At 45.7% G+C, this 12,859-nt stretch overlaps 1 protein-coding gene across 3 annotated transcripts in view; it reads left to right on the forward strand.

Moving 5' to 3' along the window:
* Nucleotides 1-253: 253 nt before the first annotated feature.
* SLC25A13 (solute carrier family 25 member 13) overlaps nt 254-12,859 on the forward strand; it is a 114,252-nt gene continuing 101,646 nt past the window's right edge. The window contains exons 1-2 of one of the 3 annotated variants that reach the window (XM_033165244.1): nt 265-359; nt 4,113-4,127. In XM_033165244.1, coding sequence (XP_033021135.1) covers nt 348-359; nt 4,113-4,127 — 27 coding nt within the window. In that variant the 5' untranslated portion in view covers nt 265-347. Of the gene's footprint in view, nt 360-4,112; nt 4,128-12,859 lie in introns of all 3 variants that reach the window. The other 2 variants (XM_033165242.1, XM_033165243.1) reach the window with 2 other exon arrangements.

The raw sequence follows: 12,859 nt of genomic DNA on the forward strand, positions 1-12,859 counted from the left end.
ATGCAGCTGCAGGAGGTTAAGGTACGAATTACCAAAAAATAAAAATAAATAAATCCTAAAGTCTCTCCACGCCGCAACCTCCGGGATGGCTTTGCCCGCCAGTGCGGCTACATGTCACCTTATTGGCCGGATATTGGTCGACACGCGCCTACCGGGCGGCCAGGCCGGAGGACACAGGCGGATCACGCGCGCCGCAGCGGGTTCCCGGGGGCCGCCGGCAGCCAATGGGCGGGCGGCGGCGGCGCTTCCTCTCTCCTGGTTGGTGCGTCTGCGAGGACGCCGCTCGCCGCTGCCGCCGCCTCCGCTCGCCTAGCCAGGGGGAAAGGGCCGGCTGCGCAAGGTAAAGCATGGCTGCCAAGGTAAGTCATGGAGCCCGGGCGCCGCGCGCAGAACAGCGCGGGCTGCGGCTGCGGCTGCGGCTGCGGCTGCGGCTGCTGCTGCTTCGTCTTCTGCCCCGGCAGCAGCCGCGCCACTTGCTTCCCCGGGCCTCCAGGCGGCCGGGAGGGGAGAAGCGGGGAGGCTGCCAGAGTTGACCTAGGGCCTGTCCTTGGCACAGCTTGGCCCCCTTTTTGGGGGGAGGGGACATCCCTCCCGCATCGGGGGAAGGGCCAAACCGAGGCCAGCAGGTCGTGCTGCTTCCGGAAACCCCAAAGAGGAGGCGAGGCTTCAGGGAAGAGCCTTTTGGCTAGCATGCAGATTCACCAGCAAGCGCCTCCCCCCCCTCCAACGGAGAGGTTCCGGGGCTGAGGGTTGCTTCCTAAAAGCATAGCCCACAGGCCCCATTTCGCTCGCCCAGCGTCCCGTTTCCCAACAGAGGCCGGGCAGATACTTATAGGAACCCCAGCAGCAGGTTCCCCGCTGGCAGCCGCCTCTCCGCTCTTGCTGCCTTCCTTGACATTCGTAGGTACACTGCCCTTGTGCATGGAGGTTCTGTTTTGCGGTCAGGCTCCAGAGCCATGGATGGAATGGAAGCTTGCCCTGTAGGAGCTGGAATATTGCTTCCCTCTGGCAGCGTTCATGGAGGTGTTGAAACATCCTGTGCTGAAAAGAGAATGCTCTGGGTGTGTTCAAAGACAGCTTTATATGGTTGGTTCATTGGCACTTAACACTAGAAAGCGGGTCCTGGGGCTAAGGCCTAGCACAGTAGGTCTTGACTGGCAACGCTAGTTAGCTCCACATTGGTACCTGCCTTCAGTGCTGTGTTTGCTCCCTAATTAGGATGAGCCTTGAGATTTCTGTAAAATGCCTCTGTATTACAATGAAGTGACTTTTAAGGCCCATTTCCACCTGCAGTCCTTTTCAGTTTGCAAAGCACACTTACCTCAGAAACTGGATTTACTATTTTCCAATATATAAATCCATTATGCACATTTATGGGAGCTATGCAATATAGCTTCACAGTTTCCTTTTTAAAAAAATAATACTTTCCCAACTATAATGCCTGTACAGTTCGGAGCATTGAGACCAACACAAAGGTCACATTTATGTAAGGACTTTGGTTTGAACAGTGATAGTCACCTGACTTTCATTGACAGTTTTCCAAGTTCAGATAGTTAGAGGCTGAAGGCTGCCTGTCAGCCAGAAGGAGAAATGTCTTAAAGTTACCTTGAAAAACCAAACATAAACCTTCTGGCAAAGTGGTGGCAATTTGTGCAAAGCTACAATAGAATGCTAGGAAAATCCTATGCTTAAAGACGCCTTATATCTTCTGCAGCCTTACAAACCCTACAAACAGGACAGTGTTTGACTGCACTGAACATGCTCTGCATTATAGACAGCCAAACAAGCAGAATGAATGAGTGAATTAAATCAAAGGCCTTGCATCATTTGGTAGCCTATTCACACATACAAACTATACATGCAAACCGTCATTCACACAATATACCATAGACAGAAGTTCTCTACACTTCAGTACATGTTCAGCTGCTGTCCATCGAGCATATTCTAAGCAAAAATAGAGAAATCTTAAGGTCATATTGAACCACACCTTGTTCTCATGTAAATGTAGTTAGAACCCTAGTTAATAAACTATTTTAAGTTTTCCAGAAGCAGTTATGTGAGTGCTTACAAAGAATATTCTAAACAATTTCTTTTAAAAAAGTAAGAGGTTGCTAGCACTGTTTTTGACAATTGCTGACAAACATCTGCCTATTAAACTACATTAAAGCCACCCCTGTTCAGAACCCTGATCCTTAATGTTGTCAAAGCTGCCTGCGGTGCTATGATAAAGTGATCACACCCTAAGAGAAGCCACTGTGTTGTATTGATTATAACCTGCTTATGGGTGCAGAGCAGCCTTCCCCACAGTTATTCTCCAGATGTTTTGGACTACAACTCCCATCTGCCCCAGCCAGCTCCCAGGTTGGAGAAGGCTGGTGAACAGGTTTCATACCCAAAACCCTAATCATGGCTATGTGGAGGTAAGTCCTGTTGAAAGCAGTAGACTTGCTCCAAGTTTAGCAAGTTTTAAGTGTGTTAAGGGTGTGGATCGGCTTGCAGAGCAAAACTTTGGTGTAAGGCTTGAAACAGAAGTCTTTAGTTTGAGAGACGGGCAATTTGTTTAGTACAGAGGAGCTTCCTTCAGTCTTATCGTGGAAAACCACGCAGTCTGAAGGCTGAAAGGAATATCGAGGATCAGTCCTGTACAACCATCTATTTTGACACATTTGCTCTAGAGCTGACCATCTCGTATTTATCCATTTAAAAAAAAAAGAAAGTGAGTGAGTAAAAATCCATAGTTGCCTTTGGTAGATTGACAAGACAGGTTATCCTTCATTGGAATGGTTCATGTTACAATATGCCTGGAGGAATATATGGTAGAAACCTCTCAGCAGATGTTTATATTAAAGCATGTTTATTTCGCATTGCACATAGCGATTTTGCTTGCAGGAAAACAGTATACAAATGCGAGAGGAAGCCTTGGTTGACTGTAGCTCCTCACCATAGTTGTACACAGTGAACTGTACATATGCAGCGGGGCTATCAAAATTATGTGGACTTAAAATCATGAACATTATCAGCTTTGAATGCTTTCCTTTCCTTAAGATGGTATCTAAAAACCTTATGCACTTCTGGCATTAAGTCAAACACAGTTGCCGTTCCAGTGCTAGGCTTGTAGGTTTGTGCTGTAAATATATAGGGTAGAGTGAAGCCCCTCTTTGAACCTGTAGAGCTTCCTGGGCACTGGCAGTTTTCAATTCAGTACTGGAAGTTCAGGCTGCGTATCCTAGTCTTTTCTTAGCTCCATGTTTTCCCCTCCCATCACAAATTCTAGAAACTTTGGAATGAAAGTTAAGCTTTTCTTGGAAGAGCGTTCTGACTGCTCTCTTAAATGCAAAGCATGTGTGTTTTTAAATGGGCCCTGGACAATTGGCATGGTTACAGGTGACATGGTATATATATAGTGTTTTCTAAACATAGCATTCTATAGAGATCTGAATTATTTCTTAGTATATATATGGGGGGGCTGGGGCGGGGAGGAAAGGGACAGAGGTTTAATGAACTAAAGTGTTAAATTATGGTGGAAGGTGCAGAAGGACACTGAAATAAGTAGAGTCAGCATAGCATGAGTTTGATCCTGCATGCAAACTACTAGAGGGGCTGCCTAATTTATTACATTTATTTAATATGCGGTCCCAGGATGGATTACGTGGACCTCAGTACTATACAATAAAATATGCAAGACATAAGCATTACTAGAGTATAAATTAAGCTGTAGCAACAGCAGTCAGAAATGACAAAAACACTACAATGAAAGGCATATTCTGATCTCATCTTCCACCACCAGAAGTCTGTGCAAAAAGGGTGCATCTTGACCACACATCATGGGTGTAGCCAAGATTTTTGTTGGGGGGGGGTGTCAGAACCTCAGCTAGCTATGTATTTTTATGGATGGGGGGCGCAGCTGCCCCTTCCTGCCCCCCCCCCCCGGTTACATCCATGCCAGACATCAAAATTTGTACAGTGATGTATCTTGGAGGGGAGGGCATTCCCCAACCTGGGGGCCACCACACCGAAGCTCAAATATGTGCCTAAGGTTCAGGCTGAGTTGTGTGAAAATACACCTCTGATCTGTCTAGTCCAATAACGTTCCGTTTGATTTTTCTCTTCAGCCAAACAATGGATTGGTGAGTCGTGGGTATTTTTCTGAGTCGTTGATATTTTTTTCTGCATTTGCTTGAGACCTGTCCTGTGTCAGCATCCTGCATGATGGCTTTTTAAAATTAATTTTATTCATTTTTGTATACCCTCAAACTCATGTACCCTTTTGTATCCTGTTGCATTGTACTTTAAATGATGTGTTTAAGGTTTCCAGATTGTTCCCCCCCCCCTTGCAAAAGAACACAACCCACTTGGATGCATAGGGTATTTGAGAGTGAATAGGACTTTTTTTGTAAATTGCAGAAGGCTAATATAAGCATTCTTTTTTATGGTCTAATACAGAAAGATTATAAGTACCACTGCAATCGGACGCAGGTGTTGTTGTGGGTTAAACCACAGAGCCTAGGGCTTGCCGATCAGAAGGTCGGCGGTTTGAATCCCTGCGACGGGGTGAGCTCCTGTTGCTCGGTCCCAGCTCCTGCCAACCTAGCAGTTCGAAAGCACGTCAAAGTGCAAGTAGATAAATAGGTACCGCTCTGGCGGGAAGGTAAACGGCGTTTCCATGCGCAGCTCTGGTTCACCAGAAGCGGCTTAGTCATGCTGGCCACGTGACCCGGAAGCTGTACGCCTTCTCCCTCGGCCAATAAAGCGAGATGAGCGCTGCAACCCCAGAGTCATTCGCGACTGTACCTAATGGTCACGGGTCCCTTTACCTTTTTACAGAAAGCTTGGATCAGGCTGCAGGTCCCAACCCACCAGTTGAAAACCACTGCACAGACCTGTAAAGTTAAATAGCCTGCAAAAAACAAACAAACAAAGTACTTGCCTGTTAAGGGGCAACTAGCCCGTGTTTCAGGCAGTTTGCAGAGGATGGACTCCTCCAGGGGCGTCGCTAGGGGGGTGCGGTGGGGGCGGTACGCCCCCGGGCGACAGGGGCCACAAGCGGCGGGTGGGGGCGACAAGCGGCGGGTGGGGGCGACAAGCGGCGCCCCTCCCGCCACTCCCCAGGCAACGCCGGTCACCCCGGGAGCAGCAGCGCTGCACGGATGGGGTGCTCCCTCGGCCGTGCGCTGTTGCTCCCGGGGCGACCGGAGCGAGCGGCGGCGCATGGGGGTGACAAGCGGCAGCCCCTCCCGCCATTCCCAAGCGCTGCCGCTCCCTCCATCACCCCAGGAGCAACAGCGCACGGCCGAGGGAGCACCCCGTCCGTGCAGCGCTGCTGCTCCCGGGGTGACCGGCAGCGTGGGGAGTGGCAGGAGGGGCCGGCGCTTGTCAGCCCCACGCGCTGCCGCTGGCTCCGTCCCCCCGGGAGCAGCAGCACACGGTGTGTGCGGTGCTGCTGCTCCTGGGGCAACGGAGCGAACGGCGGCACATGGGGGGGACAAGAGGCAGCCCCACCCACCATTCCCACGCGCTGCCGCTCCCTCCGTCACCCTGGGAGCGGCAGCGCACGGCCCGACGACGGAGTGCGCCTGCACGCGCAGGCGCACTCTGTCATCGGATCGCCGCTTCCACAGCCTCCTTTTGAGCCGGAGAGCTTAAAAGCGAGCTCTTCGGCTTAAAAGAGGGCTGCAGAAGCGGCGCCGGCACCCCCGGAACCGCCCTGGGGGCGGAGCGTCATGACGTCACAATGTGATGTCACGACGCCCCGCCCCCGGGGCGTTTCCTTTGCCGCCCCGGGTACCGCGGAGCCTTACTCCGCCACTGGACTCCTCTTTCTCCAGCCTGCACAGAAGAATCACCATGGTATCCCAGTAATACCAAAAAAGCCTGGCTGGGGCCAAGATTGGCTACATTTTAGTCCCGTGTTAAAACCTGGCTTTTTACTCAGGCGTTTGGACCATGTTGAGTACTTGACATGCTTGTGCCGTTGGTTGATATTGCATATTTTAAGATTCCATGCCAAATATTATTAATTGATTGTTATGTTTTATGGTTTTAGGAGTTCCCAAGAATGGTTTTATTGTTGTTTTCTGCCCCCCCCATCAACTGATAAATATACAGGTGAAACTCGAAAAATTAGAATATCGTGGAAAAGTCCATTTATGTAAGCAATTGTTTTCATTAGCTACTGGAGTTTAATATATGAGATAGACTCATGACATGCAAAGCGAGATATGTCAAGCCTTTGCTTGTTATAATTGTGATGATGATGGCATACAGCTGATGAGAACCCCCAAAGTTGAAATTATTAATTTTGGGTTCTCATCAGCTGTATGCCATAATCATCATAATTATAACAAATAAAGGCTTGACATATCTCACTTTGCATGTCATGAGTCTATCTCATATATTAGTTTCACCTCCTAAGTTGAATTACTGAAAGAAATGAACCTTTCCACGATATTCTAATTTTTCGAGTTTCACCTGTATATAGTGGATTAGAAGTGTTTTAATTAAATCCTAGCCTCTTAGCTTGCCAGTAAAATCATAATGCCAAATGCACTGATGGTAGAGACTTGTGTCTCCCCTTTCCACCAGTGTTTCTGTACTTGTTGCGGAGGCAGAGACTTAATCAGTTCATCTGTAGGTAGCATGGAAACTAAATGAGTTGGTAGCCTCCTCCATCAGCTTTCTCACTTGCATAGAATTCCTGGTCACCTGTGGCAATCAGGCAAGTTTTTGAATGCAAGGGTGGTTTTAGGCAAAGTCCAGCGAAACGAATAGGAGTTACATTCTGCTCTGACCAGCTTCCTCGTAGGAAAGCAGAGAGTAAAAGCTGGGTGCAGCTGTGGTGTGTCATTTATAGCACAGGCATTGTGCAGGAGAATTTCCTTGTTAATTGCGTCCTTAATCCTCCAGATTAAGCGAGACATGCCAAAATTGTGCTGGATACTAAAAACATATATCCCTCTTTTATCCAAATACAAACTCAAGGCAACTTGACAACAGTTTAAAAACAAAACAAAACAAATACAGAAAAAAGTAGCAGACAACAAAGCAGTAAAAACACAAACTGTATTTTGGAAATGCCTCTTGAAACAAAGGCTGCATATACACCATACATCTAAGGCACATTTAAATCTCACTCCCCAAGAATCATCGGAAATGTAGCTTGTTATGGGTGCTGGGAATTGTAGCTCTGCAGTGGGTAAACTACAGTTTCCAGGATCCTTTATGTGTGGGGTGTGGGGTGGGGAGGAGAGAAAAGGCAATGTGCTTTAAATGTGTACACCGCCAAACCCGTTTTAAGAGAGTAGTTTTAAAAAGTGAGCTGTGAAAAGGCCAGGCACATTTCTAGGAAGATTCCACCACCAGACAGACCTCTTCAGTTGTTCCCATTAGTTGAATGTTTATGAGAAGGAGGCAAGGGGCAGCAAAAAGAGCAGAGTTCTCGAGCAGAGATCTTAAACTGGTTCATATGGTAGAGTCATGGAATTCTGAGTTGGAAATGACTTTTGAGGTTTAACCCCTTGTCCAGATTAACCCCCTGCTCAGTGCAGGAGGCAACTGCAGCATCCCTGGCAGATGGCCATCCAGTCTCTGCTTAAATACCTCCTGTGAAGGAGAGCCCACCACTTCCTGATTATAGGTTTGTGACACCTGTCCCATTAAGTACTCAGAATGCTTTGTGCGGGAGGTACACCATAGGCATGTACGTCACAATAAACCTTTGTTTTTATACCATTGACCTGCACAGATTATGATGGTACATTTTAAAAATTTACAACTTGCTGGACAACAGAGGCTGTTAAGGGGTAGAGGAGGAGGAGGAGGAGGATAAGAAGAAGAAGAAGAGAGGGGACTTGCCAGCCATTTTTGCACATTGAGCTGGCTCTGAAACAGGTCTGAGAGCACAGCTGCATGTCTTCCACTGTGCTTGTGGAACGTTCTCAGACTGAAAACGTGAACTTTGTGCTAACACCCAAGTTCCTGTCCTCTGGGTAATAGTCTTGTTTTGTGAGTTAATGCTACTGTTCTTATGATGATCCTGATTTGGGCCATGGTACAAAATTCACAATAACAGATCCAACGATGTGGTGACTAAGAATAGATTTATGCACCTGACTTTTTCCTATCACACTGTGATTCCAAGAACACATTGTGAAAAGAATGACATGCCAAAATGCTTGTTTTTATAGCTGATAAGACCTGCTGTGCTACATCTGAAAAGCCTTGACTTGTGTGTGAATATATAGCCTTGGCTATTAAGTAATTCTTTTTATTCCAGCTCTGGGTAGGAATTCTTAGTACTTTTTATTAATTTGTTTATCATGCACAGAACAGGAAAATGATGGGGCTACTTCACAAATTATGTGACACGGAGCTATGGCCCATGTCATTTCCTAGCAGTGTTAGCACTTGATTCATGCGAATATATATTGTTCTTCTGTGTATATATCAAATATGATACACAAGTCATAATCTCACTTACCAGTTAAGGAAAAATGTTTGATGCATGATTGTATGAAGCTTTCAGCCTTGAGTCCTGTTGGGGGGGGGGGGGGGAAGGCAGGATATAAATTAATAATAATGTCAAAGAAAATATGCTCTGTAACACAGATAAATGAATTTCAATAGGTGTTCAACAACCAGCCATTTGCACGGAACTGGCACATCTCATTGATAGCATCCACCCTCTGGAATGCCATCCCTTAGTTAATTTTTGAGATGGCAACCTTTGAACATCTCTTCACTTCCTGTGACCCAAACTTTCCTGGACACTGAGGAATTTTTATTTCTGTGTTTGTTACACTTCCCAGTTTCATTTGTGAGATATAGTCGTGTTTGGTTTGTATCTAGTTTTTAAAATATTTTATCAGAGGTTTTTAATTTATATGTAAACAGAGAGCTTTTTATTGTATTAAACCATATATAACTTTTTTTTTTAAGTACATAAAAGCTGATGCAGCCTTGCTTTGGTGTAAGCCACTCTTCTGTTCCAACTGGGTTAGTTCTCAGTCCTAGGAGGTTGGCTGGAAGAAGACCACACATAAAAGTCCACTGCAACCTCAGGTCTAAAACAAAATAGCGCCAAGCAGTAATAGAAAAGAGCCCCCAAACAAGGTCCAGGTGAAGCTGAGGTTCAGCATAGGAGAGTAGCCTGAATCAGACATAATCCAAAGGCAGAGTCCTAAGGCTGAGGTGTAGAGATCAACAGCTAGGAAGGGCAGAATAAATTCAGATCAGGTTGCTAGAGTAAGAAGCAGAAACGTATATTAGTTCTAGTAACTATCAGAGCTCAATGTAACAACAACAACAACAGCAACTGCAGCAGCAGCAACAACAACAGATTTATATGCTGCCCATCTGAATGGGTTGCTCTAGCCCAGGGGTCAGCAACCTTTTCCAGCCGTGGGGCGGTCCACCGTCTCTCAGACCTTGTGGTGGGCCGGACTATATATATATATATTTTTTGGGGGGCCCCCACAAATAACCCAGAGATGCACTTTAAATAAAAGCACACATTCTACTCATGTAAAAACACGCTGATTCCTGAACTGTTGAGAAGGCAATTGGGCCGCATCCGGACCACGGGCCTTAGGTTGCCTACCCCTGCCCTAGCCACTTTAGGTGGCAACCAGCATCAAACACAGTACAACATCATACATTAAAAACTTCCCTATACATGTGGTTTATAAGGCTGGCTTCCCACACTCTTCCCCAAATCAGCTGCTTCATGAGCTTCCTCTCCAGGAACCCTTTACTGTTGAGGTGTTATTTCCAAGGAGCACTTTACTCCTGAGTAGCACGGTGACTTTGGACTTTCAGGTGTACGCCCCTTTGTTGACCAGCTGCTGCTGCTTTCAAGGTCTGAGGATTATTTAACCTGCTCCTCTTCCTCAGACAGAGAGACCTCTCCAAGAGCTCTTGAGGGTCACCCCATGGAGGCCAGTCTGGCGAGGTCTCTCCAGCTCCCTGAATATCATGGGCTTCAGGATCAGTGCTGTAGATCTTTGACCTGCAGATTCCAATGTGTTTTCTGAATGCGTCCTCCCAGGCAAGCACTGTTGTCTTATGCTGCTAATATCACATCTGGGATAGTTTAGAACAGGGATGGGGAACCTTTGGACCTCCAGATGTTGTTTTACTCACGCCCGGTCAGGGATGATGGGCCATGTAGTCCAGCAACATCCAGGGGCTCCCTATCCCTGTTCAGAGCACGTGGTAAGCCTTTTTGCTCCCTGCTGGGAATCCAGGCTCTAAAATGGGAGCGTTGTTCTCTTGTACTGCCGCAAGGGAATGCTTACTATGTCCTGAGCATTGGGGCATCAAAGAGCGCTAGGCCTGCCCCTGCCTCACAATAGAATTTCACTTGGATAATTACATTATCTTGCGTTACAGCAAGAGGCCTAATTGGCTTGGGCCATGATCTGTAGGTCTCTGAGTAGCATAATGCCTAATCCTGTCCAGGTGCTGGAGTTCGTTGCAGATTAAGCGCCGGAGATTAACCACTTAACATTGCAGGCCTCAAGAGACACTGAAATGTTTTTTGTTGTTTTTTAAAAGGACACTATAATAACCTTTTGTTTTGGCAGAAGTAATTCAGTATAAATAGTGGGGGGGGGAATCCTTGCTGGAAAAAAAAACAATTGAATGGGGTGCATGGCTTTTGTGACAAATTTTAGGGCATTTAAAAAAGTTCGGTGTGGTAAAATGAGTATATTATGTGACTATAAAAAAACACCAAAACCCTGTTATCCTGTGGAGGTTGGTTGATTTGGGAGAATGAGGCCTTGACCCACCAACTTCACTCTGCCCTCAGCCAGCCCTCACCTGTCTATTTTGTTATTTATAATTTATAACCCATTTGGGGCTTGTCCACACTTCCTCTTGTGCCTAGAGAGCAGTTTTCGATTTCTCCCGCTTCTCTTCAGTGCTAAATCACGGCAAACGTCAATCCGTGCTTTGGTTCAGCTGTAAAGATCGGATATTCCCAGGGGGAAGCGGTGGGATAAGTGGAAGTCTGGATGAGTCCTTAATCTCAGTGTTGTTGCCCCTTGTAGAACTCAGCAGGGAGTAAGATGGCGACACAATCGTCTGCTGTTAACTCTGGCATCATTTACCAATCCCAATGCAAGAAGTATGATCGGAGAACAAGGATGCATTTCAGCCAGCCAAAAACATTCAAGGAGGATGCAAAGCTGGGCTTTTGAGAAGGGTGGCTCAGGTGGGTGTGTGGCCTGGGGGGAGAGTCCTGAGGACCACCTAGAGAGGCCCGAAGGGGTCTGAGGCTCCCCACTTCTGAAGTAGCTGGTGATGTGGAGACCCTGGAGAGCTGCCTCCTGTCAGATTAGCCCGTATTGGGCTAAACAAATAGTCAGGGCTGGTGTAAGGCATCTTACTGTATTCCTATGTTCCATTAGAAACACTGCGATGGCTTCAAGATAATGTGTTTAGTAATGTAGTGTTGGGACGGTGTTTTCAAGGCAAAGAAATGCAATTTAAATTTCTTCTGTATACTTTGTGAAGTATCCAATCCGTCTCAGCCATTTCCTACAATATCAAGCTGCCCTGGTAGAAGCAGTTTATTTTGGAATAAAAGAAATTGAAATTGTAGCTTTGTTAAGACACTAAGAAGAATGCTGCCGGTACATTTTTCATAACATTTTAAAATAATCCCATGCTTTTTACATGCTTTTAGAAGCACGCAGCTGAGTCATATACTTTACCAAAAATGTTACTCTGGCCTGCCTAAATGGTGGTGAAGTAGGATAATGTTGCTCATAAGAAGTAGGCAGCTGGCATTTTCCTTTTTTAAAAAGAAAACAAGAAAATAACACTTGGAAGTGGGGGTGGACATGTAAAAAGGATGAATTTTGAGAAGATGTACAAAGGAGAAAAATTGATTATTTCGACTGCCTGAGTAGTGTCCGTTTAAGTTACGACTGACAAGTTGATTATAAATCTTGGAAGAGGTTTAGCTGTTGCACTTGTTCGCAGGGATGAGAAACATTTGTCCAGATTTGATAACCAGGTTCATTTATACTGGAACTTTAAACATGTGCTTTATTTGGAAAGGAGAAGTAGAATACTTTTTGCCCATGACTGAGTCCGACCTGAAAGGTTTGCACATCACAAGACAGGAAACTCAGACCACAACTCCCATTTCCATTTAAATCTGTTGTTGCTGATATTTTTGGTGGTGTGTCCTTAACATGTCATTGGTTGGCTTATTTGTGTGCTAAAGTGTGGACTGGTTTTGGTAATAGACCGAGTGGAGCCGACTTTTAAGTTTTGTAAACAAAATTTTACAGTTTGATTTACCTTTGTTAGTTTCCCAATTGGGTACATACTCCTATAGCATCTAAGCAGCTCGGAGTCCATTTTTCCTCCACCACCAATCTGAGAGGAGGAAGAAGATTTGATTAACTTCCGTTGTGAATGTCACTTAGTGTTTCCTTCATCCTTTCGTAATTTTATTTGCATGCCGCCTTTCCACGCATGAAGTGACACAAACATTCTCAGAGTGGTTTTCAACAAAGAGAACAGCAGTACACCCGAAAATCAACAAGAAAATAATAATAATAATAATAATAATAATAATAATAATAATAGGAATACTAAATCAACAACATAATCACACACACACACATACACACACACTTATAGTATTGAAATGTTATTTTTTGTATCAACATTAGATTAGCAGCAACATTAATGAGAAATCTGCAATTGTAAAATGCACTTTGTGTCTCTAACCTCAATCAAACATGGCAGAATGTCTGAAAGCCATTTGAAATTCCCACAAGTAGGAATTATTTGCCTAGTCCCAGCACACTGCACAACCTAAATTCAATTTTGGTTTTCACAACTG

The sequence above is a fragment of the Lacerta agilis genome, chromosome 12 (genome assembly GCF_009819535.1).
Source record: "Lacerta agilis isolate rLacAgi1 chromosome 12, rLacAgi1.pri, whole genome shotgun sequence".
Lineage (NCBI taxonomy): Eukaryota > Metazoa > Chordata > Lepidosauria > Squamata > Lacertidae > Lacerta > Lacerta agilis.